We start from the raw sequence: 22,110 nt of genomic DNA, 5'->3' as shown, positions 1-22,110 counted from the left end.
TGCCGTAAGCATAAAAAGTGGATCACTGTTTTGAAACCATCATCTTCTTGTGTGTCCGTATTGGAATAAGATCAACCATTCACGGAGAATCCCACCCATGATCGGATCGATCGAGTCCCTTGTGCTGTTGGATTTCCGTGATGAATCCGAGGTGGTTCATTTCGACTGACTATCATCCTTTTTGTTGTGTTTATCGGGAAAGGTTGTGGCGGAGGGAGTGGCGCGACTGCGAGTAGTGCGAGAAGGCAGAGTGGCGGGTCAATGAGGCCGGATGCAAGTGAGCAGAGTATGATCGTGAGGGGTTTGAGGGCGCGGTGCGGTAGAGTGTCTTTCCGCAGCTAGTTCTATGGGTGGGAGGGATAGTATGAATTGAACAAGGCAGCCAAATTTATTTTTCGCAGGCGAACGGGGCGAAGTTGAGTATTTATCCTCAGTAAGTTTTTTGTGTAGGGTTAATGATGGTGATCTTTGGCTGCATGGTCTTGATGTAGCTTGACGGTACCCCAAGCCGATATGCATGAAAAATGTTTGTACTCCTCTATTATTTGTTTAGTATGCTATCACTGATACCTGATGAGCGCCTTTGGTGCTTGTATAATTCTGCATGACCTGGTTGCATGATGGATTGAAGCTTGTCCACTTGATTTGCTTTTTATGAAAGGCGGGATGCTCATACGTTGTAAGCCATATTCGCATGTAACGCCCCCTTAATTGTCTGCCCCCGTCCATCCTTAACTAGCAGGCACAGGCAACAAATTTGCATGGAAAGGGTTCTTTTCTTGCCGAATAGCTGAATTCCACCACTTGAATGCGACCTAATTTGGACACTGGCCTGGCGGTTAATTGAGGTGCTATGATATGACATCAACTTCCACTGCATTCTTGGCCCTTCCTTACTTAGTACTCCCTAAGTATTGGCGTTCAGCATTGATATTGTATCTTTCCATTACTGAAGCTGGCGGCTACGATGGTTCAAGTAGCAAGTGTTGTTGACTCGATCGGACTCGTTATATTATATCTGGGGAAAAATTAAAACTGTCCCGTACTTCCTACACAGTGCCTACTCATTTGGGTCCATGGCCTCAAATTTGGGTGCCGTAAACCCCACTGCACCTGTGTCGTTGCGCATGTCGTCCAAGTTGCACGCCACCGTTGACTATGATATATTCATTGTTCCCCCCGATATTGTTGTTGTTGTGCATTTACGTCATAGATCGCTGCGCCCGACGATAATATGTATTGTGGTCCCATCCCCGCTGCTATCTTCGACATCCCTTGCAACCTAGACCTGACAGGATCCATCACGGCAACACGGTGCACACGAACGCAGGCTCAGCGCAAAGCCGAAGCTCCAGAAGGCTGGGAAAGCGACTATCTCAAGCTCGCACAAATCAGTTCAATCGATAGCATGACCCGGCGCCTATGACGCAGCCGGCGTCATGGACGGCAGTGTCGCAATGCAAAATGTAACTCTGTTATGATCGACCCACAAGATGGGGAGTTCGTAGGGTAAGAGATATAGAGACAAAGAGAGGAACCGAAGCAACAAACAGAGAGAAAAGACTAGAAGCAACGTTTCAGCGGTCTACAAGGTAAGCAGAGTTAGTGGCGCGAAACAACGAGTTGCAGCGATGCGGATCGTTAACGCACCCTCAGCCCATTCATTCTCCTTTTTGATTTGGGCCTGAGAAATGGACGCAACACGGCAGTCAGTGGGCTGATTTTGGTGAGGGGGAAACAAACACGCGCACCTCCTCCTCAGGAGTGAAATCATTAACGATGTTGAAAAGTTTACGGATCTCCTCCGGAGTTTTTCCTTTGATCATATTGGCGACTGTTTTGCAACCAACATCACTGTGAGGGGGGGAAATGTGGTTTGGGCGTCAGCAGTGTGCGGAACCGAACCGTAAATCATCATGGTCGAATACGCACAGTAAAGGCTTGATGTCAAGATAGTTGGCGGCCAAGATGATTTCAAATAGCATTTCCTGGTCGACCGCAATGAACTTCTGGTCCCACTCCCCAATATCGGTCGTACGCTTGCGTGTATCATCGTTGTCTGTGTCCGCAGTTGGGATCGGCTCCCCTCTGTGGTGCTCACAGTACTCCAAAACCTAGGTTAAGGGAGAGGGAGTATTAGATCTAGCTGTAGACCACGTCAAATTTAGCACGCCTTTTTCAAGACGCTGGCTGAAACATTTGGTAATGGGATCGGATGGTCATTCTCGCCAACATCTAAGTGATAATGAGGAGCGTTGAACAAATCGACCCCTCAAGGACACCACGACACCCACCCTCAAGCATGTTTTTTATCAGGACGCTCCGTTCTGCCACGTCCTTGTCGACTGCGAAACTCTCGTTATCGGATGTGATGAGCGTAGGCATGCTTATTAATGGTATAGAATCGAGTTTGATGTAGTGAGAACAAAGAACTGTCGAGAGGCAGAATGGACAGTCGAGACAGGCTCCGCGATCTGAGTGGCAACGCCTACTACTTATAGGGAGGGGCAGTTGGAGAGAATTGAGGAGTGCACTTTCGGCATCCTCCTTAATTCTTCCCGCGGGAACGTTGATGTTGGGCCACTTGTCCCAAAATGCCAATGAACGTTCTGGCAAGAAGCGGATTTCTGCTGGCGCAAAGACCGCAACTCCTATGGAACAATAGAACAACTTGTAAGTTCATTTGATTTATTTTATGAGTCTTGTCTACATGTGGAAGTTTCACAGGCATCCTCGAGTCGGGCATTCTCGATCAAGTTCGTCATTCAACAAAGCGAGGTGGCGGGAGTGCTTCGAATCATGGTGGCTCTCCAGGGCAACGTTTGGGTTTGAAGCTCTTCTCTGGTTAGCGGGTCTTTGGTGGTTGGTGGGAGCACTTGAGTTGACGGAGCCTTACGTAGACCAAGCGGCACAACCTGGAGATATCATTATCCGCCAGCGCGGCACTCAATTTCATCCCGGACAGCATGTGAGCTACCGTCATGTTTCAACCAGTTTTTTTTGGCGAATTGATACGTAATCCTAGGTTTACATGGGTCGTGACCACACTCTACACGCCGAGATTCCGGGTTTCGTTCGTTTCTATCGGATAAAACAAGGGAGGAAAACCCGCCGGTATGTGGGCATCTCAACAGAACGAGGAGAAAAGCTCCCACGGGACGAGGCCACTCGTGGTCGAAGTCGCTACTTTGGACTGGTGGACTTGATGAAGAACGAAATAGTGAACCTTGATTCTCGATAAGCCAGAGCTAGCTCATGACTTTGGGATTTTTTCAATTTGAACCTTCTTCACGAGGCCATATTCAAATGTCTAATGTCTTATTTCTACAAATCTGTACACAAAGGTAATGCGATTTGTCCAGCTGCGCAACTCATCAGGCGAGCTCAAGGTATCTTTCCACTACCGAAAAGCGGAAATGAAACAGGGGTCAAAACACTATCAACACCTTGAATCCGAGAATCTGGAGATGAAACTCACGTTCCCAGTTGGTGACTGCCGAGTCCCAGACATTTACCTCGTGAAGTCGAGTTCCGCCAAAGTGATCAACAAATTCATTACCAAGGATCTCACGTGCAATGCTACCCGGCTGCATCATTTTTTCCGTTGCATCTTTCAGGCTGGTGGGTAATTTGACGACTTGTGCCTCGTCGCCTTGTGCCTGCTGCTGTGATACCGGTGGGAACGGCAACACGAGCTTCTTGTTAATTCCGCGGAGGCCCAGCAGAAATATAGCAGATAGTGCATAGTGGGGCTGGACATCTGCGCCGGGAATGCGAATTTCTAGGCGAGTTGCACTGGGCGAGCATGACGGCGGAGATATAACACGTATGGAGGCTGCACGAGAATCGTAACCATATGTCAACTGCGTCTAACTTATTAGTCCCAAGCAACGGCCCAGGAGTGTCAAGACTAAACCTTGTTTGGAGCCCAGAATGCCTCTCCTCCTGCGAGTCGTTTGTAGCCGTTAATAGTGGGTACAAGCTGGGCGAGTAGGCGTCAATCGGGCACGGCTGCAAATGCCACTGACCTAGCTTAACTCACTAGTGGGACAACTGTGAATGTGCGCTTAGCTTTTGCATAGAAGCAATGTAATACGACCATTCACCATGAGGCAATCCATCCAGAAGCCCGGAAATAAACCACTCTCCTTCCTGGCTAATGAACTGTACATCTTCATACCGTGCGTCTTTGCGTCCGCCCTGCTTGATTTCGTCAGGAGAAAGAGAAAAAACATTCTTTCCCGACGTATCCTTCAGGGACACATGAATATGTCCGCTACAACCTGGAAGATTGGCCCATGGCTTAGCCATGAAGCTAGGTAGAATGTTCCTCCGAATTCCTATACTCTTGGCTATGAGTTTGAACAGTGTGGCGTTGTCCGCCACGCGAAGAGCGGTGGTATACGCCTATGAAAATGAATGGTTACTGGGGGGAAACAGTTGCGAGGCGCATCCCTAACCAAAGCTGTCTCAAAGACGCCTGGCCCAGTCTCGGTATCTGCGGTGGGATTTCAGAATCGAACAGCATGAACGTAAAAACTGCTTACGGTGACCCTCGATATCGACTCCCATCTTCAGGCTCACATCGAAAAGATCGTGGAAATACTCATTGTTCAGTGATGGTCGCAGAAGTGAATAACCATGCACTGGGGACTGAAATCAATTCGCCGACCGGAAGAGTTCCGGGCTGGACTCACTTCCAGGTGTCAGCGGTTTAAGATCAACGTATTTCTTCTCCACCACGGAGTAAGGGGTCTCTAGGTAACTGTAATAAGGGCCGTGCAATGCGAGATCCAAAAATGTATGGACCTTGGAATTGAAAATACTGGTGAAACCAGTCAACAGACACGAAGGCCTAGCAGAAATCTCTTAGACTTCACCTCGAATTCTATACCCGAAATGCATTGCCAGCCTTTCGCTTCCACTTGAGAGACAGCCTTCCGGAGCGTTCCTCGAGGATCAACAGAGATGGGCTTCTTGGTTTCCGGGTCGAGAAAGTAAAGGAGAAAGAATGGCACATCGTTTTCCCAGGGAATTCGGCGGTACGTGGAGAGGTCGATTGCGGCAAGTAAGTCCCTATACCCATTGTTCCTGTTCGAAATCAGCAATTCCTTTGGGTAAACCGTGTCATGTATGTCCCATCCACTGTAGGTAGAGCACGAGTCAGCCGAGAAGTTGAATAATTTATAATAGATCGCGCACAATATAACGCTACAGAACCCAAAGCCATCTTTTGCTACACTAAGGAATTTCGACTTCGACTTTGATGCATTTTATATGTTTGAGGCGTTCAGGAAACCCCTTTATGGAGGCTTACTATGAATTTCCCACGCAGCACGCCATCCACTACAAATCGGCACACTGGTCACCCCCCCATGACGCCTTGCAGCCAGCATACGGCGTACCATCTAGACCTGAATGCGCACTCTAGTCGTTATACTGATCTCAGGCATATGTTACAGGCACTAAACTGACCCGCAACTTTGACTTTGTTGTCCCCAGATAGTATGAGTTCCAATTCTTGCACGCTCTTTGGTGCACCTTTAGCAGCCATCGCCATGTTCAAGAAGCGAAAGGTGAGAGGAGATGTCGAAGTGAGGAGCGTGGGAATTAGACTGGGTTCAGTTGCTCTAGTTGTTCAATTCCGTCGCCGGAAACGATCTTACCTATGGCAGAAAACACAGGATGCGGGCTGCATGAGACCATAAAGGTGCCAAGTCCTGTGTCGTGTTGCACTCTTTCACCCTCTGGCCTCCTTGTAATTGGATCCGGTGAGCTAAACCCAACAAAAAGATGTGTTTCCGAGCTTGAATTGCAACGTTTCAGAGGATGGTTCCTGCAGATTATATCAACTTCCCAGTGTGAAGGCTCAGAGGGCTATCCGAGGATTGGGGGGAGAAATTAGCTCTGTAGCACTCTGCAGCACGGGAGGGGATGAGTCTTCGTCTCCCATTGCGGTCGCATCTGGGCTCCAGGTTTGTTTGCACAAACTTATATATGTCACTGAGTAATAGGGACGATCCACATTGTGCGGGATAGATATACATATTTGAGCTTAACTCGAACACGGCTATCTTAGTCTTGAATCAATCTCATGCCACCAAGAGATTCGATCTGTCGCCGCATCTCAATGATAGCGACGATGTTCTAAATGAAGTTTGGCTTCCTTTTCACATCGAGGAGTCCTCTAAATTGTTCCGCCAACGACACATTTCAGATTGCATGGTCATCCTCCCACATCGCGTTCACAACTGATAGCGGGAACATTGGGGTCGTCGACGCTGGAACCGGATCAGTGTCTTTAATGAAACGCCGCCACCAAAACGTGGGCAGAACAGTGTGTATTCCTCTTCTACATGGACTGATCTCCGTTCTCGCAGATCGCGGGGTCAGTATTATTTATTCCCAACAGGCCGCGTGAATGTAAGTTTCCGCCGTCCTCCAGATTCTCATCTAGTTTCTGATGTTATGTTGCGTAGTTGTGTCCGGTGGATATGATCTATGCCTGAATCATCATGATCGAACCACTTGCTCAGCAATTGCGAGCTTTGATTTTGGTAAGAAATAATTCCAAAATCCAGGACTTCTGCAATAGAGCACTCGTATGATAGGGTCATTGCCTCCACGCGAAACAAACGATCCCCACGTTTCCATGTCACCGCCATTCATTCTGAGCATGGCCATATCATCCAGTGGTGTACTGGCGGTCGGGACAGCCGATGGTCGCTTGTGGCTCGGGTTTGGCGGAGAAATACCAAAGGACTCCTCGTCTATCAATGCAAAGACAAAACGGCGCCGTCACTGGGAAGGATTAAAGAGAAAAGGGGCATCACTGACGCTTTCCATTGCTTCTGGCCCTGTTGTCGGGGTGTGAGTGCGGTACCGTACCAGGTTCGCTGCGAAGACATACTAAGCCTCTCTCTCGATCAGAGCCTTTGAGTCTACGGATGTGGTGACTGCTGTGACCTTAGGTGGAGTTCTATCCAAATATAGGTTCTCGAAGGGGACGGATGGCCGCAGAGATTCCACAGAGATATGGAGGGATACAACGTCGAGTATTCTCAAGGTTAATGCCATATCCGAACATTCCACCTTAGGTACGAACTGGATGGCAGTCTGTGGTGTTGGAAGTGATGGCGGGGGTGTCGTCGAGCTGAGGAAGAAGTTGTTGGAACATCAGCGTTGATCACTATCGTATGGCGCCATACCAGCGGTCAAGGGTGCAGCGAGATCGCGGGTAGGAATTCCTTGTTCCCTCATTGTTATCGTTAGTTACGCATGAGAAGAATAGCTGAACTGATGACCCCAAGGAAGGAGAGCTGTTGCCACGCTGGCGCCTAAGGATCCGCGCAATGATTCCCCCAGCTTCAACCGGGGCACCTCGGGCCCAAGATTTTGCTGAAGTCATAGACTCGAATAGCCGATCTCAACGATACTGAGTTCATCACGTCCCTGACGCTCTGCTGGTGTTCAGACGTCATAGTGAGAGTTCTCGTACATGCATAGGGGCCACATTCTATCCATTCACAGGATGTATTGAAATACAGACTGAGCATTAGCGAAGATAACAGCTCTTCTGGCGTTTGAAGTTGTGGCCCCACTTGGCCAAGCCACCCGTGGGAATCATGTCGTCGGGATGGGTGGCAGTGCAAAATTTGCAACTCTCAAGACTGGGACTTTGCATTGGGCACTCCCGTGATGGTCTTGCATGGAGAGAAGAGGGCTAGACTTGAATCTGGAAATGCTCGTTCTCAAGCGGCGCCGCCTGGGCTATTTGCTCCATTTCGACTCCTAGGTCTTGTCACCAATCATGTTCCCTTCAGTATCAATTTGAAGCCAGCTATTGGATCCTCAGCTGCTCCCGAGATCATCATTTTGACATGTCTGGGGAACTCCTTTGCATTATGGGGCGGTGAAGCGATGAAGCTTCTTTTGGCTGGCAAGTGAGATTTGTTTGGCAGTAGTGCTTACTGTTCTCACCGTCTTTCAGGTCCTACACTAGAAGAGCCTATAGCATCCCTTCGTCTTACTACTCAAGCCATATGGGTAGCATCCGGCCCTAAGGTATTCAGGTTTAAATCCTCACAGCAGGTTCGTTGTAACTACTTGTTTCCAATGTTGCAAAGCTTCAGTACTATTTTAGGTGGCCGAACTTTCAAACCCTTTTGCGACTCGACTTGCTTCTATTTTGCTCTTTGGCTCTCGGATGCTGTCACTCACGGAGGATGGAAGGCACCTCATTGTGTGGGACACAGAGAATAATGGTATAGGGCTTTCTTCCATGTCGGCGCGAACACTTATTTTACTTTGTTTAAGATGTTGTGAACACCATTGAGTTTGGCCAAGGTTTCTCGGCAAGCTGTATGATGCACCCGGCAACCTATCTAAACAAAATCCTGGTGGGGAGCAATGAGGGGTCGTTGCAATTGTGGAATATTGCGACTTCGTGAGTTGTTTGTCTGTTGATCATGGACATCCTTCACATACAATTGATTTTCAGGTCTTGTATATTCCGCTTCGAGGCATCTTCATTCCGTCCCCTTTTGGGTAAGCTGGGGCCCAGCGCCGTAACCACCCTGACGCAATCTCCCGCTGTCGATATTGTCGGAATTGGCTTTGCCTCTGGAGAAGTCGTCGTATATGACATCAGAGCGGATGAAAGACTACTTACGGTGAATATGGGAGCTAGCCTTAACGGATCCGGTGGTGATCTAGGAAGAATCAGTGCAATCGGTTTTCGGTCAGGTGCGTTGTCTATGGTGGGTTTAGGAATGGTCTCACGAATCAACTCCGACATGAAGATGGCGAGTCTATCCTTGCCACGGCTTCAACAAGCGGCCATATTGCTTTTTGGGATCTCAATGCGAATGCATCTCTGCTCCATGTACAGAGGGGGGCCCATGATGGCGCAGTAACTGCGATGGAATGGATCCAAGGCCAGCCTCTACTGCTGACTTCTGGAGACGACAACTCAGTTAAGGTGAAACTAGCGAGATAGACTACTTCATAGAACAACGTCCTTATTCCCTCGTAGGAATGGCTGTTTGATTCGCCCTCAGCACCTCCCAGATTACTGAGGTCCAGAGGTGGTCATAAGATGCCCCCTCATTTGATTAGATATTTCGGAACAGATGGTAAAAAACTGCTGAGCGCATCTCGGGATCGCAGCTTGCGGTGTTTATCCATCGTCAGAGACGCGACAAGTCATGAATTGTCACAAGGTACTCTTTGATGATGCCGGTTATCGTTAATGCTTTGATCTCGAAATCCGCAGGTTCTGTACTGAAGGCGTCAAACTCACTCTCTATCCCCCTTTCTCACTTCAAGTTGACCCCTATTACCTCCCTGTCTTTCTCCTCTGCTCGATCAAGAGATTGGGAAGACCTGCTCACAGCACATTCGTCTTACTCCATCCAGGAGGTTTCTGGATCTTCAGGATCGGGTTCTTCTTTTGCAAGGACGTGGTCAGTCCAAGATCATCGTCTTGGTCGTTGGACGATGGGTCCAAAGGTTGTCGACAGTCGCGGTGTGTTCCCGGACAGCTCCTCAAGATCCAGCGTGCAAAACAACAGTATTTCCTCAGCCGGGAGTGTTGTCCGATCCGTCTTGGTTACTCCTTGCGGAAACTTTGGTCTGGTTGGCACCGGTGATCGAGAGATTACAATGTGGAACATGCAATCAGGCATTCGAAGGAGAACCTTCGATGTTGGGCCCCTCGAAAAAACAGAAAGTGTTTTGGACAGTCGTAAGGATCATGAACCAGTGGACAAGAAGCTCTATAAAGAGCGGGCCATCACTGGTTTGGCTGTGAATGCGCTCAACACGGTGCTGGTCGCTGCAACCCTAGATGGGACATTAAATGTGCGTCAGAGCAACGTGTTTATGCTGCACTGGTTTAATGTTGTCTTCAGTTCTTCGACTTCCACACGGCTGAGTTGGAGCATGTCCTTCGGATACCCTCAGCCATAACCTCTCTGGAATTCCAGATTGACAGTGGTCTCATTGCTTTGATATGTGACGACTTGGCTGTACGGCTCGTCGACATACAAACTCGACGGCTTGTGCGAGAGTTGCGCGGTTTTCGAGGGAGGCTACTCGATATAGTACACTCGTCCATCTGATCATTTTTCGATCACTCATCTCTCTTATTAGACATTTTCGCATGATTCGAGATGGTTGGTTACCACATCTCTGGATGCTGTGATCCGCACATTCGACATCCCGACCGGGAAATTGATTGATGCGTTCAGGACACCTTCTCCTGCAACAAGCGTATCCTTCTCTCCTACCGGAGACTTCCTCGCGTCTGCTCACGTGGATAGTCTTGGAGTATGCTTATGGTTGGAGGCTCGCTTGCAATTCATCTGACTCGGTTACTCATTGTTGTCTTTCAACCAGGACAAATCGCGCACAATTCACGGATATTTCGCTTCACTCCTTCGTGGAAGCGTCTGATGCGAGTGACTCGGATGTTCCTGTCGTATCTTTACCTTCCATTGAAGGTAACGCGGAAGAAAAGAGTAAGGCGTTTTACGGGTCTTACGTTCGGAGATTCCTGCTCTAATGCCCTCATAGCCCTAGATGTACTAGGGGCGCTCACGCTGCAAGACAACCCGCCCAGTGTCTACACGACCCCCGATCAGCTCGAAGAGAAGCTCGTGACTTTAACACTCCTCCCCCGCTCAAAATGGCAAACTTTGCTCAACCTTGAGGTCATAACTGTACGCACTTTGCCATTGACGGTGCAACAACAGTAACTCACCGGCAATGTTGTTTTAGGCACGCAATAAACCGAAAGAGCCACCGAAAGCGCCGGAACGGGCACCTTTTTTTATTCCCACACTGGCTGGTGTAGAACACAAATTCGACCTTGGCGAGGAAACACCCGTTAAGGAGAACCCTTCCGATGATTCGAGAGTACTGCGTAACAAGCAGCTGTTTATTGAGAGCGAATTTGTTCGAAAACTTATGGCTGAGGCTCAAGAACGATCTGGTATGTGCGAATACACCAAACGTGGTGGTTGCAAGGCTGATCGATGCGGCTGAAGGAGAATCCTTTTTTACCTACGTCAAGATGCTTTCCCCGGCCACCCTCGACCTGGAAGTGCGCTCACTTTCTATGGAGCAACATTCATCTGCCCACTCAACCGTTCTGTTATTCATTCACGCCCTTATAAAACGACTGGAGAGCCATCGAGATTTCGAGCTTATCCAGTCTCTTGTAGCCGTCTTGATTCGGATCCACGGAGACACCATTGTTCAACGCTTTTCTGAGGGCAGAGACTCCGAAGCAGAGCTGGTGCAGAGCGCCCTCGAACGGCTCGAGGAAGTCCAAAAAAGCGAAAGTGAAAGAGTGTTGGATCTTACAAGCAAAGCATTGGGCGTTCTGGGCTTTGTTCGGGAATTCCGTTAGATCTGAATACATGCTTGGTATAACCCCCTAAATACACATCAACCTGTAATCTCACTGCTTTCCCCTCGATATTATCTTTCTGGTTTCACGGGCCGTGAGCCTTCCTTTTCTGCCTTATCTTGTGTTCTACGCTCCTTCAGTGCATCAAATTCCTCGGGTGTGAGCCTTTTGACGGGTGAAAATGATCTAAGCTTGTCAAGTACACTCTGAGTCAATGTGGGAGCTGGTGAAGGGGGTGTGGCGGGCGTGCTAAGGGCTGATTGTCTGATTTCATCTGGAGAAGACGCGACAGCATTAGCTGTTTCGTCCTTTTTGACGGCGAGATATTGCAGTCTCGCAATATGGAGACTATTTGTCACATATTGGACGCCCGAGAAAGCCAGTGAAACAGTAACTGCGCCGGGGATAAGCCCTCGGATCCCGCGTCGCATGCTGTTCAGGGCAGCCCCTGTACAGGCCCCAGCAAGAGCGGTATCTAGGAGACCCTCGGTCCTCATTTTACGGAGGCTAGGAGAAGGCGGCGGTGACAGGTGACCTGAGGTAGTGGAGTGGCCCCGACGCGCATACTCTTCCCAACCCAGGGTAGACACAAGTATCGGGCTCACTAGCCATTCTCTGACACCTGGAGTTGCTTTAATTTCAAGGGGATCGGTGACGCACGGACTTGCAAACTTACAAAAGAATCCCAGACCAACGATACCGAAATTCAAACCCATGGATGCGGCTGTCAGGATTGGGTTTATGCCACGGACGGATAGCCCATACACTCCCCCAGATATGAAGCCAACGGCCGCTGGTAATGAGCACGATGTCAGGGATCGAGTGTACTAGGCTTTGCACAGTTGTGGGGGTGCAGAGGTTGTGCTTACTCGCAGTTCCTGTTCCTGTCACAATCTTGGCGGTGCTTTGGGCGTTCTCATGTGCCTTTTCCTGCATAGTGAAACCAAATTATCTGATTTCAAAATCCTTGCGACTTCTCCTGCAGCACGATAGGAGATAAGGCAAACCCAAAGCACTTGTCATGCACGGACGCAGAGTCAGTAGTTGATGTCATGTGCATGAAACTAAGTGACATTTAAGCGACAAGCGCTTCTGGTTCTAGATATAAAAATCTCCAGTAGCCATGGTCTTTGATATTCAATAGCGTGCCACAGAAATATCAGTGACGATTGGCTGAACAGCACCGGAGTTTTAGTGGGTATACACTCAGCGCCCGGCTGATGAATGCAGGAATGCATTCCCCTGCAGTGGTAATGAGTCCCAAGGCTCCAACTCTACACCATCCTAGCTACCGGACATTGCTGTATCGCGAAAGTACAGGCCGTTTCCACCAAAAAAATACAAGTGACCCCATCACAAACCCCAAATACGAACATATCGCGAAAACTACTGGGGTTCCACCAAGAACTCATGCCTCAGTCTCAGACAAGAGTTTGAGGGATCAGAGCTCCAAAAATTCATACGCAACCATTGAGGCTATCACGCTGTACAGGTAATTAGGCACGGGAGGCTTCATTTACTGTAAGGTGGGTATGAATGATATTGCGTTTGACAACGGTAGTAGCTAATATCCTCTGCCACCACCCCTGAAGCTGCCCCCTCTTCCTCCAGAAAAGCCCCTTGACCCAGCAGAGCCACCACGAGCCATCCCTTTACGTTCCTATCAGAAATTTCACATTGTAAATGTCTTGGGGAAAACTGACCTCTACCAGCACCCCCTCGGAATCCACCCCGTTCACCGAACCCACCACGTCCACCGGATCCACCACGTCCACCGGATCCACCACGTCCGCCAGATCCACCACGTCCGCTGAACCCTCCACGTCCGCCAAACCCACCGCGTCCACCACGTCCACCGCGCCCACCTCGCGGCCCCCCAGCAGCACCCCTCCGCTCTGTGGAGAACAATGGGTCATTCATTCAGTGAGAGAAAAGCCAAGTACAGACTTTGAACTGTATGAGTTTAGTCAGAAAAAAAAGGGTTCAATGATACGAGAAAATAATCTCACCTCCTCCAGCTGTTTTCGGTTTGGGTAAGAATCTCTCTAACGGCAGCAGCTTGTCATCACCGATGTAGACCTTGTCGCCTTTATTGAAGCTAGTCGCCAGTATTCCTTGATTGACTTTTACGGAGAAGTAGACCTCGTTAATCGGACCAAGGATCTCATCGACTTTCCCTATGGTAGATTTGTTCGCAAGGTAAATGGGAGCGTTGAAGTAGGGGACTTTGTTTGGCATGACAGATGCGCAGACCATTTCGCCTTCAACCGCGTGGACAAATGTGCCCATTTCTATGAAGATACATTCTCTGTGATTCCCAATGAACTACTTTTTAGGATTGATTCCAAACCTAAAACATTTTCAGGAGGGCCGGCGTCGACCCTTGGCCTGCCGCCTCCTCGACCTGTCCGAGCAATTTAATGAAATAGAGAAGTAGAAGTAGGCGTGTCTGGACACACCGGTACCACGTGCTCCACCGTAGAATCCTCCTCTGCTCATTCTTGACGCGGTCGATATCTTTCTCAGATGCGCGAAGTCGAAAACCCACCCAATTCAGTCGGCGTTTGCCAGACAACTGTGGCATTATTCATGATTGACTTGTGTTGTTGACTTACCCCATCGCCAGTCTTCTAACATCTCCGTTAATACCACTCTTTGTTGGAGGCGATCGCATTGTAACCATGGTTCGGATTCTTGTGAAGGGTGGTGTGTGGAAGAATACTGAGGATGAAGTGCTAAAAGCTGCCATCGCCAAGTACGGCAAGAACCAATGGTAAACGCCAAATTTCCAACTTTTCCATCCGCTATTCTGACTTTTATTTGGGATTAACAGGGCGCGTATATCTTCCCTCCTTGTCCGGAAAACGCCAAAACAATGCAAAGCTCGGTGGTATGAGTGGCTGGACCCGTCAATCAAGAAGACCGAATGGTCAAAGGTACGTGTGCTATTCCTGTAAGCACAAGTATGCGCTCACACATAATATGTAAAGACGGAGGATGAGAAACTTCTTCATCTTGCAAAGCTGATGCCTACACAGTGGAGGACAATAGCACCGATAGTAGGCAGAACAGCAACTCAATGCTTGGAACGATATCAGAAGCTCCTAGATGATGCAGAGGCGAAGGAGAATGAAGAATTAGGATTGGGTGGTCCAGGGGCCGAAGCAGGGCCTAGCGCCGATGATATTCGAAAGTTACGACCAGGAGAAATTGATCCCGACCCGGAAACGAAACCTGCTCGACCCGATCCTATCGACATGGACGAAGATGGTAAGTTGGGCATTATTTTAGCAGCGTGCGCTGCATGACCGACGCTGGCTTCTTTAGAGAAGGAAATGCTTTCGGAGGCCCGTGCACGCCTTGCCAACACACAGGGAAAGAAGGCTAAGCGGAAGGCAAGAGAGCGTCAGCTTGAGGAGGCTCGGCGGCTAGCAGTGTTGCAAAAGAAGCGAGAATTGAAAGCTGCTGGTATCATGTTTGTCATTCAATGCCTATCCTTTTATTACTTGACATTGATGCAGAATTTTTTCACAGTATGCGTTACAAAACTAAGAAGAGGGGCATGGATGTGAGCCTAACATTTTTGAGCCCATTTCATTATTTCTGACAGCGACCTGACCCTCCCGCAGTACAACACTGATATACCCTTCGAGAAAAAACCTGCCCCTGGATTCTACGACGTATCGGAAGAGGATGCTCGTGCCCAAACTGCCCCCATCGGTCAAAGTCTTCGTCGCCTCGAAAATAAACGGAAACCTGAGGAAGAGGCCGCAGAAGCCAAGAAACGCGCACGGAAGAACGCTCCCAAGGATGGCGAGCACCAAACAAAATTCGTTGCCGCGCGTGACGCACAGATTCAACGGCTAAAGGAGGCGGAACAGATTAGTAAACGACGGAAGTTGGAGTTACCTGCTGCGCAAGTAGGTGAGACAGAATTGGAGGAGATTGTGAAGATTGGGCAAGCGGGAGAGAATGCAAGGGCGTTGTTGAGCTCGGAAAGTGAAGCAGCGCAGGCCAGTGGACGGCTGCTCGGAGATTACGAAGGGTTCGACCGAGCGAAGATGGCTCGTACACCGAGAACAGCACCTCAAGGTAGGTACATTGACCATTTTGGTTTTCTATTCATGATCATTAACATGGAATCACAGCGGATACTGTTATGGTTGAAGCACGTAATCTTCGAAACATGGTTACAGCTCAGACTCCGTTACTGGGTCACGAAAACACTCCCCTCCATACGCCTATCGATGGTGGAACAGGCTTTGAAGGTGCTACGCCCCGCCATTCTGTTGCTTTTACCCCTAATCCCCTTGCCACACCCCTTCGCCAGCGCGGCGGCCCATATGACCCGTCTCAAACACCCCAAAGCGAAACCGGTACGACAGTTGGCGCCACACCGATGCGCGACCGTCTTAGCATCAACACAGAAGATGGTCCTGATGGATTTATCGATGCTAAGCGAACGCTGAGACTCGGTTTCGCTTCGTTACCAAAGCCATTGAATGACTTTGAAATAGAGATGCCTGAGGATGAGGGCCTGGAGGCGGGGGGAGAGGGGCAGGTGTTGACTGAGGAAGATGCAGCCGAGCGGGATGCGAAGATGAAGCGTCAACAGGAGGAAGAGGCGCGCATGGCACTGGCGAGAAGGAGCTTAGTTGTGCAACAGTCGTTGCCCCGGCCTGCAAATGTGGATGTCACAGATCTTTTGGACCGAGTCACTGCCGCCAATGAGGAGAGGGACCCTGTACAGCAAATGATCGATGTTGAGTTCGTGAACCTCATGGAGCATGATTCGATTGCCCATCCGATACCTGGTACAGCTCATCCTGGTGGTACCCAATCTTCTTATGCGCATCCAGAAGATGATGCTATGACGGTTGCTCGTTCGGCGATCCACACGGAATTGGCGAAGACGCTTGGGTTCCCTGATGCGAATGCGGAGCAGATCAAGCAGGGGATCAACCTTATCGTAAAGGAGGAAGATGTTGATCTTGACGCATATGGATGGGCGAAGATTCGTTCCAGGTTGTCATACGACGCTCAGAGACGTGTTTGGATTGAGCCAAATGAGCTGACGACTGAAGCCAGGGTCGCCGGGCTTGCGGTTTTACTTGAAGAGGAACGCGACGAGATGACTACGAATGCCACCAAGGCGTCCAAGCTGGAGAAGAAATTAGGGAAGTTGCTGGGAGGGTACCGAGCTCGCTCAGATGTGCTTTCGAAGAGGGTGTCTGAAGCATTCGCGGAGCTACAAAAGGTGTCGGTGGACTTTGAGAGCTTCTCGCGTTTGAACATGAACGAGCAAGCGGTGGGCCCTAGGCGTGTCGAGACGTTGAAGGAAGAAGTTGCACAGTTGGAAATAAGAGGAAGAATGTTGCAGCTTAGGTTCAAGGAGTTAGATGAGGAGAAGAGGGAGATTGGTACGAGAGTGGAGGCCAAGCAGGAGGCTTTGATGATGAGTCTCGAGGAGGTGAACGAGGTGGCGTTGTCGGCGGCCTGATTAATATTAACGTGCCGTCGCTTCACGTGTTCCAACCCCGGACGGCGGAATTTCGTTCCGATTTAATTCAATGGCGGTGCCTCGGCGTAATTTATCTGACAACATGCTAATTATGGAGGGGTTACCTAATTAGGCTTGGCTTCCATCTAATGTGTCTTGAAGCGGACCCTGTCCGCAAATGTGTTGAGTTATGTAAGAAATGTGTCCCTTGCACAGGATCTTTTCTCTCCTCAAGCTTCCTTCCTCGTCTCCCCTTCTAGTTGTCGCGCACACAGGTGTGGACTTTGCTTCCAACCTGCGTCCATTCCACTCGTTTCCATCTGCTTTCCTTTTAACAAGTAATTATCACTCCCCTCCCCCTTTCCGGATCAATCCACAGAAACGATGCCCGCTCTTCCCAACACTCTGAGTTTCTCGCAATCCCGTCGATGGATTGTCAAATTAGCGTCCACTCTCCCCGACATACCCTTCCACTGGCAGCGAGGCCAACCGCGTCGGTTAGTTTCTAGGACGGCCACAGGATGGGCTTCGAAGCTGTCGGTGGCAACCGATTCGTCACCTTCTGGAGATCAGGACAAATCTGTAGCCTACCAGTTTGGTGCGCTGGCTGTGGGTGTTCTATGTGGGGTCGCCCTCTTGGTGGTCATTGTTGTGGCTTGGTTGTTTGTTGTTCGACGTGGCGTGGTGAGTGACTCCCTATCACCCTTGACTCACAGTTGAGCAAGATAGGTTAATGGTCGCATTTCAGCTTGACAAGGATGTCGAAGAGACGACTCGATACCTCTCCTTCCCAGCAACACGTTCAAATCAACCAGCAGTAGCACTCAGACGACAATCTATGAAAATCCGCAGTCCGTTGCAACCGATTCATCGTCGCTTGCTATTCATCCCTTTCCGCTTCTGAGGGAAAACGTGGTCCTGTGTCGGAGGCCATTACTCAGCCTGAGCCTGCACGGGTACCACGCTCACGCGTGCCACCTATTGTCGTACCGAACCCTCGCAGAGGTAGCTTTAGCAGTATCGCTTCTTCTTCCACCTCATCATCATCATCCACCGTGATCAACACTAGTAACATCACGACACCCGTAAAGTCTTACATCCCTTTCCGACGCAGTCCACTGTCAAATACCATGGGAGGGGTGATGGAGGCTACCTATCCGCCGTCTGCAGGGTCCAACGCTCGTGGTATCTCGCCTCCACGAGAAGCGGTGGAGAAGCTTTCGATTATGTCGCCGCCGCCAACAAGCCCGTCGTTCTCAGATCCTGTCGAGGGAGCGAAGGAAACTTCATTGATGTCCCCTTCAGATCCATTGGCTCCTCCTGAGTACAGATCGAATGGAGAACATGGTGCCCCTGCGCCAGTTGGATGTGCTCTTTAATTGTCTTGACACAGTTGTTCTATCATTTATCCCTGTGGGCCTCCTATTTTGACGTGATTCCCTCTACGAATCTAGATATCTCATAGACATCCCACTCGCTCTCTCTATCATCCTGCCTCGTGGGCCAAGAGGAATCTTGTCCTCACCCTCGCGATAGTCGCTACATTCCTGCAAGGGAATGGCATGGTGATTCTTCCGCCTCTTCCATTTTCTCTTCCCTATTATGGGCCTTTAGCTCCTTGTCGTCCGCGGGCTTGACCTCAATTGCTGTCTTCTTATTTCACTTGCACCAATTCCACATTCCTTTCTGATTCGATCCTAGCTCGGCAATTCCTTAACACTTGAGTAAAACACGTCACTGGGGAGCCGCCACTTCTTCGGGTGCTTCTGCATCCGTATTTGCTTCCTGTGATGTTGTCCCTTGCAGTCCTGTCGACCTATTCATTCGGCCTTCGTGCCCGCGCGTCAACAAGGGCTCGCGTCTATACCTTATCGTACTTGCTCACCGTCGCCTCTCACGGATTCTATTACCTGTAATCATCCCAATATCCGTAACGCACGCTCTGCGGCCCTTTCATTTCATCAACCATCCAAAACCTATTTACGAAGATGCGGCGCCAAGTTGTGCATGTGTCTTTACATGTTGTATATAGTAATTTTTTTGGGTTCCATGCGAGGATCATAATTTGGAAGCAGTATCCCCTTTGTTGGCATATATATGGTCCACCTGATGTGCTGATGAGTGAGTCTGTCTTCCGCGTTGAGACATAACCAGAGTGTCGAAATCCCGGTTAAGCTAATTACACAATGTGAAATTAAAAGATCGGTGAAAAATAAAGATATATTTTCGCGACGAGGTAATGTACATGTAGTAACATCAACAACAAACCACAAGCGCAACGCTGTGTTGAGATACCCGCCCTAGCAACATGCATTCACATGCTATGCTATGCTAATGCGCAGCGTCCCCACAAATCCCAATACCACCTCTTCGACGCGTCTGTGCGTCTCCCCCTGAAGTACAGCAAAAATCCTGGCAGTCAGCCATAATAAATAATAAGCTTTTGATCTCACCTTCGCCTCATTATGGAATATTCGAGTGTAGCCGGGACTCGCTACGCCCTTACCAGGCTGGTCATAACAACAACATGAGCATATTGCATTGATATGGCAGTGAGGTGAGGGATTAGGGTGAATGGAGATGTGTGCCATAGATGACCAGTTGAACTCCCTCTGTGATTGGAGGTGTGAACGGGTAGACGCAATTTGACCATAGACATACCTGTTTATGTGGCGACTGGGCTGTCGTTGGCAGGTGGAAGAGAAATCTTGTTATCCTTTGTAACTAGATCGCGAGTGAGTGGAAACCGCTGATCGGATCCCTTGATGTTAAGATCAACAGGTGGTTCATCATGGGTCGGTCACGCACCAATGCAAAGGATCTATAGGGTTTCTAGGTGTTGGACGTTAAGAAAAAAAAAACTCCGAACATGTCAAAAGGGCATGGACAAGGGTGACAGTTTCCCCAACTCTGGTGGCTGAGATGAAGAGTCGAAGTTGAACTTTGGCCCGATGCAATATGTAACCGGATTTCCAAAGCGCATTAGATTTTGCTTAAATCCGTATACGTATTCATGTCGCTTTAAATCCGCTGTCGCGTGTTATGCACCTGCTACACTGATTATTGGCCGGTCATCAAGCGAGAAAGAAGCCTATTTATCATGGACTTGTTGTAAAGCGGTGCATGCCTGTCAGTGTTGTCTACTGCGCAGACAACATCTGTCGCACCACGCATCTATCTGCTGTGCATGGTACACAGTGCCATCCGCACTCGATCGGCCATCACTCACGGAACATTCGGTGGGCGCTTATCTTCATCCTTGAGTGCCACGCACGAGTACATGCATGCGTGGGGCATAGCAGGAATGAGTAATTGCAAGAATATATGATCCGGACAGAGGTCGAGCAAAAACCGGGCCATTGCGTGCAAATCGGCACGCAATATTGTATCGGCATCACAGTCACGACCCGTCATACCGTGAGAAAATTAATCGCCTTTCCAGCGCCGCGCCAGGATTTGGCCACCCGTTTTGTCCCTGAAGACACCAACACTTCCAAATTTCAAATTTATTTGAACAATGTGTTATAAGGTACGCGTGGTCTAGCATGGGGACAGCGACTAGGGGACTTTACCTTGGAGTCACTCAAACGAGTCGATCCTTCCCACTGAAATCATAGATGCATACTCTCTAACTCTCTAATACAGCCTCGCCCCCTTCTCCACAGCCCTGGTAAAGAGGTGGCGCTCGTTGGCATGGACTCCGCACATGACGCTGTGACGGCTGCCTCTCGCACCATCGGATAAAACTACTTTATGTATAGATTGAGAGCCAGCCATTAGCCCAAATGTCGCTGAGGAAATCTACTTCGCTATAAAAGTAGCTTATGGAAGAGCAACATTAAGTTTACACCTTCGCACACACGGTTGCCAACCGGTAGACGGCATTACAAGTTATGAGACGAATAAGGATGCAATGAAGTGGAGTAATTATGCGCAAGCGTTCTTCGTCTCATACGAAGTTAGTGCAAGGCAGGCTACTGATATACGTCCGACTTGACCAATTTGATAGATTCCTCAATGCATGTCAACAGTAACAAGGTTTCAAGACAATGGTTTTTCTTATCGGTCGTCCATCGGTGCAACGGGAAACTCGGTGCGATCGGACTCGCACAAGTGTTGCACGGCGGTGTGTTTGAAATGTTCGCACACTCGGGCCTAAATCAGAAGACCTGACTAGTGGAAGTCCTTCGCTAGCTCGGATAGACCTCAGTGGACAAAGCAACCATGGTTAGGCAGGTTACCAGCCCCTATTAGAACCGATGGCATGCAAGGCTATCCTATATGCGAGACTCGACAGGTGCTTCACCGCACTTCGCGCAAGGTAGCGCACTGCGATCCACACTAGTTAACCACAGGCAGAACTCCAGCAGAACTCCAGCCTCATGACTGTAGATATGATGCTGATATGCATAAACAGTTGTCGTGGGAAAATTGTCTCGCGGGCGCCGGATTGACCATCCGCTTTGTCACCTATGGCATCAACTCTTTGAATTGCTTGGATTCTTCAAGGAAGGACGCGTCGAGGCTCTGGCGTCGGTTTAAACTCGGGGAAGGTGCAGGGGACTTTGTAGGGCGGACGAGCCAACGAAGAAACTAGATCCGAGTCTGACGGCTATATATATATTGGCGTTGTATCGTCATGCGCGGTTCCGGGTGAGTGGTGATAACTAGAAACCTTAGAGTGCCGACCTGAGTCACTCAGAGTCAATAGCTTAACTTGGACGACCCGTTGGGACACCTCATGATAAGTCCTTGGTACCACTGGACCAAATTGGACTAACAGACCCTCTGTGGTATCGCCGAACACACACCCGACAAAGCCACTTCGAGATGGCTTCGTAGACCCCAATGGCGGAACCCGGACATGGAGCTGCCGTAAGCGCCTCCCCCTTCACAACAAGTGGTTCATGGAGCATGGTGGCCCTACCATCCAAATGGAAAAATAAATGACACTCGCGGCGAGCCCCTCTGACTCTCGATGTCCGTGACAACAGCAAGACTGGTCCCGAAGAGTAACTTGTATCGAACCAGAACATGTGTGGAGAGATGACCTAAGGAATGGACTATGTTTATCGTAAGAATAGTCTGGTGTTGCTGATTTATAATTGACCCTTTGTGTGGCTTTGTCGTCGTCGTCTCATTCCGCCCTACTCAGAGTCCTGCAGCTGCGGTAATGTTTGTGTGGAGTCCGCAGCTA

General features: G+C 49.4%; 10 protein-coding genes across 10 annotated transcripts; 5 read left to right on the top strand and 5 right to left on the bottom strand.

Moving 5' to 3' along the window:
• Positions 1-1,302: 1,302 nt before the first annotated feature.
• EI90DRAFT_2994179 (Skp1 family, dimerization domain-containing protein) lies at positions 1,303-2,592 on the bottom strand. Its single transcript, XM_039056159.1, has 6 exons — positions 2,295-2,592; positions 2,174-2,235; positions 1,933-2,114; positions 1,752-1,854; positions 1,651-1,684; positions 1,303-1,585 (listed from the first exon to the last, which is right to left on the bottom strand). Exons 1-6 carry the CDS (start codon positions 2,383-2,385, stop codon positions 1,578-1,580), a joined length of 480 nt encoding a protein of 159 aa, XP_038918004.1. The 5' UTR covers positions 2,386-2,592; the 3' UTR covers positions 1,303-1,577.
• On the top strand, positions 2,540-3,399 carry EI90DRAFT_3051607 (ribosomal L27 protein-domain-containing protein). The gene is made up of 5 exons (XM_039059863.1): positions 2,540-2,670; positions 2,701-2,703; positions 2,728-2,844; positions 2,901-2,968; positions 3,026-3,399. The coding sequence occupies exons 1-5, from the start codon at positions 2,595-2,597 to the stop codon at positions 3,239-3,241; spliced, it is 480 nt and encodes a 159-aa protein (XP_038918003.1). The 5' UTR covers positions 2,540-2,594; the 3' UTR covers positions 3,242-3,399.
• Positions 3,400-3,428: 29 nt separating this feature from the next.
• On the bottom strand, positions 3,429-5,554 carry EI90DRAFT_2915835 (glutamine synthetase/guanido kinase; the record flags this gene model as incomplete). The annotated part of the gene is made up of 12 exons (XM_039054564.1): positions 3,429-3,863; positions 3,917-3,982; positions 4,043-4,053; positions 4,107-4,407; positions 4,461-4,498; positions 4,548-4,646; positions 4,698-4,757; positions 4,810-4,825; positions 4,881-5,145; positions 5,203-5,261; positions 5,318-5,346; positions 5,476-5,554. The coding sequence occupies 12 exons, from the start codon at positions 5,552-5,554 to the stop codon at positions 3,429-3,431; spliced, it is 1,458 nt and encodes a 485-aa protein (XP_038918002.1).
• A 398-nt stretch (positions 5,555-5,952) lies between these two features.
• On the top strand, positions 5,953-7,310 carry EI90DRAFT_3051598 (uncharacterized protein). The gene is made up of 6 exons (XM_039059862.1): positions 5,953-5,975; positions 6,040-6,325; positions 6,381-6,423; positions 6,480-6,557; positions 6,612-6,870; positions 6,931-7,310. The coding sequence occupies exons 2-6, from the start codon at positions 6,152-6,154 to the stop codon at positions 7,184-7,186; spliced, it is 810 nt and encodes a 269-aa protein (XP_038918001.1). The 5' UTR covers positions 5,953-5,975; positions 6,040-6,151; the 3' UTR covers positions 7,187-7,310.
• A 336-nt stretch (positions 7,311-7,646) lies between these two features.
• Positions 7,647-11,413, top strand: EI90DRAFT_3280332 (Utp21-domain-containing protein; the record flags this gene model as incomplete). The annotated part of the gene is made up of 14 exons (XM_039066755.1): positions 7,647-7,939; positions 7,991-8,091; positions 8,144-8,264; positions 8,317-8,446; positions 8,501-8,745; positions 8,802-8,980; positions 9,035-9,221; positions 9,275-9,861; positions 9,912-10,103; positions 10,153-10,340; positions 10,399-10,520; positions 10,576-10,721; positions 10,780-10,993; positions 11,049-11,413. Exons 1-14 carry the CDS (start codon positions 7,699-7,701, stop codon positions 11,411-11,413), a joined length of 3,018 nt encoding a protein of 1,005 aa, XP_038918000.1. The 5' UTR covers positions 7,647-7,698.
• EI90DRAFT_3153571 (uncharacterized protein) lies at positions 11,367-12,366 on the bottom strand. Its single transcript, XM_039065870.1, has 3 exons — positions 12,283-12,366; positions 12,090-12,206; positions 11,367-12,035 (listed from the first exon to the last, which is right to left on the bottom strand). Exons 1-3 carry the CDS (start codon positions 12,347-12,349, stop codon positions 11,485-11,487), a joined length of 735 nt encoding a protein of 244 aa, XP_038917999.1. The 5' UTR covers positions 12,350-12,366; the 3' UTR covers positions 11,367-11,484.
• Positions 12,367-12,741: 375 nt separating this feature from the next.
• Positions 12,742-13,897, bottom strand: EI90DRAFT_3051590 (Gar1/Naf1 RNA binding region-domain-containing protein). Its single transcript, XM_039059861.1, has 6 exons — positions 13,873-13,897; positions 13,764-13,817; positions 13,423-13,704; positions 13,361-13,366; positions 13,117-13,308; positions 12,742-13,063 (listed from the first exon to the last, which is right to left on the bottom strand). Exons 3-6 carry the CDS (start codon positions 13,700-13,702, stop codon positions 12,978-12,980), a joined length of 564 nt encoding a protein of 187 aa, XP_038917998.1. The 5' UTR covers positions 13,703-13,704; positions 13,764-13,817; positions 13,873-13,897; the 3' UTR covers positions 12,742-12,977.
• Positions 13,898-14,094: 197 nt separating this feature from the next.
• On the top strand, positions 14,095-16,913 carry EI90DRAFT_2915583 (pre-mRNA splicing factor component-domain-containing protein; the record flags this gene model as incomplete). The annotated part of the gene is made up of 7 exons (XM_039054550.1): positions 14,095-14,186; positions 14,247-14,349; positions 14,404-14,683; positions 14,741-14,888; positions 14,948-14,981; positions 15,043-15,505; positions 15,562-16,913. The coding sequence occupies 7 exons, from the start codon at positions 14,095-14,097 to the stop codon at positions 16,911-16,913; spliced, it is 2,472 nt and encodes an 823-aa protein (XP_038917997.1).
• A 158-nt stretch (positions 16,914-17,071) lies between these two features.
• Positions 17,072-17,930, top strand: EI90DRAFT_528661 (uncharacterized protein). The gene is made up of 3 exons (XM_039067738.1): positions 17,072-17,105; positions 17,174-17,597; positions 17,662-17,930. The coding sequence occupies exons 2-3, from the start codon at positions 17,298-17,300 to the stop codon at positions 17,815-17,817; spliced, it is 456 nt and encodes a 151-aa protein (XP_038917996.1). The 5' UTR covers positions 17,072-17,105; positions 17,174-17,297; the 3' UTR covers positions 17,818-17,930.
• A 1,185-nt stretch (positions 17,931-19,115) lies between these two features.
• Positions 19,116-20,273, bottom strand: EI90DRAFT_3051587 (uncharacterized protein; the record flags this gene model as incomplete). Its single annotated transcript, XM_039059860.1, has 4 exons — positions 19,116-19,306; positions 19,367-19,574; positions 19,776-19,823; positions 20,266-20,273. 4 exons carry the CDS (start codon positions 20,271-20,273, stop codon positions 19,235-19,237), a joined length of 336 nt encoding a protein of 111 aa, XP_038917995.1. The 3' UTR covers positions 19,116-19,234.
• Between the last annotated feature and the right edge of the window lie 1,837 nt (positions 20,274-22,110).

The sequence above is a fragment of the Cantharellus anzutake genome, assembly GCF_015039405.1.
Source record: "Cantharellus anzutake strain C23 chromosome Unknown EI90scaffold_16, whole genome shotgun sequence".
Lineage (NCBI taxonomy): Eukaryota > Fungi > Basidiomycota > Agaricomycetes > Cantharellales > Hydnaceae > Cantharellus > Cantharellus anzutake.
Note: the sequence above shows the minus strand (reverse complement) of the source record. Positions and strands in the feature narration are given on the sequence as shown.

Excerpts from the sequence above, each read along its gene's own strand:
- EI90DRAFT_3051590 (XM_039059861.1), bottom strand. The coding sequence starts at position 13,702 with ATGGGCACATTTGTCCACGCGGTTGAAGGCGAAATGGTCTGCGCATCT. Across the intron at positions 13,064-13,116 it reads CCGAGGGGGTGCTGGTAGAG|GGATGGCTCGTGGTGGCTCT; the intron begins GTCAGTTTTCCC and ends AGGAACGTAAAG.
- EI90DRAFT_3051598 (XM_039059862.1), top strand. The coding sequence starts at position 6,152 with ATGAAGTTTGGCTTCCTTTTCACATCGAGGAGTCCTCTAAATTGTTCC. Across the intron at positions 6,326-6,380 it reads TGAAACGCCGCCACCAAAAC|ATCGCGGGGTCAGTATTATT; the intron begins GTGGGCAGAACA and ends CCGTTCTCGCAG. Across the intron at positions 6,871-6,930 it reads TCTGGCCCTGTTGTCGGGGT|AGCCTTTGAGTCTACGGATG; the intron begins GTGAGTGCGGTA and ends TCTCTCGATCAG.
- EI90DRAFT_3153571 (XM_039065870.1), bottom strand. The coding sequence starts at position 12,349 with ATGCAGGAAAAGGCACATGAGAACGCCCAAAGCACCGCCAAGATTGTG. Across the intron at positions 12,207-12,282 it reads GACAGGAACAGGAACTGCGA|CGGCCGTTGGCTTCATATCT; the intron begins GTAAGCACAACC and ends GCTCATTACCAG. Across the intron at positions 12,036-12,089 it reads CGTTGGTCTGGGATTCTTTT|GTGTCAGAGAATGGCTAGTG; the intron begins GTAAGTTTGCAA and ends AAGCAACTCCAG.
- EI90DRAFT_528661 (XM_039067738.1), top strand. The coding sequence starts at position 17,298 with ATGCCCGCTCTTCCCAACACTCTGAGTTTCTCGCAATCCCGTCGATGG. Across the intron at positions 17,598-17,661 it reads TTGTTGTTCGACGTGGCGTG|CTTGACAAGGATGTCGAAGA; the intron begins GTGAGTGACTCC and ends GTCGCATTTCAG.
- EI90DRAFT_2994179 (XM_039056159.1), bottom strand. The coding sequence starts at position 2,385 with ATGCCTACGCTCATCACATCCGATAACGAGAGTTTCGCAGTCGACAAG. Across the intron at positions 2,115-2,173 it reads CAGCCAGCGTCTTGAAAAAG|GTTTTGGAGTACTGTGAGCA; the intron begins GCGTGCTAAATT and ends CCCTTAACCTAG. Across the intron at positions 1,685-1,751 it reads ATTTCACTCCTGAGGAGGAG|GCCCAAATCAAAAAGGAGAA; the intron begins GTGCGCGTGTTT and ends TCCATTTCTCAG.
- EI90DRAFT_3051607 (XM_039059863.1), top strand. The coding sequence starts at position 2,595 with ATGCCAATGAACGTTCTGGCAAGAAGCGGATTTCTGCTGGCGCAAAGA. Across the intron at positions 2,845-2,900 it reads GGGTTTGAAGCTCTTCTCTG|ACCAAGCGGCACAACCTGGA; the intron begins GTTAGCGGGTCT and ends AGCCTTACGTAG. Across the intron at positions 2,969-3,025 it reads AATTTCATCCCGGACAGCAT|GTTTACATGGGTCGTGACCA; the intron begins GTGAGCTACCGT and ends ACGTAATCCTAG.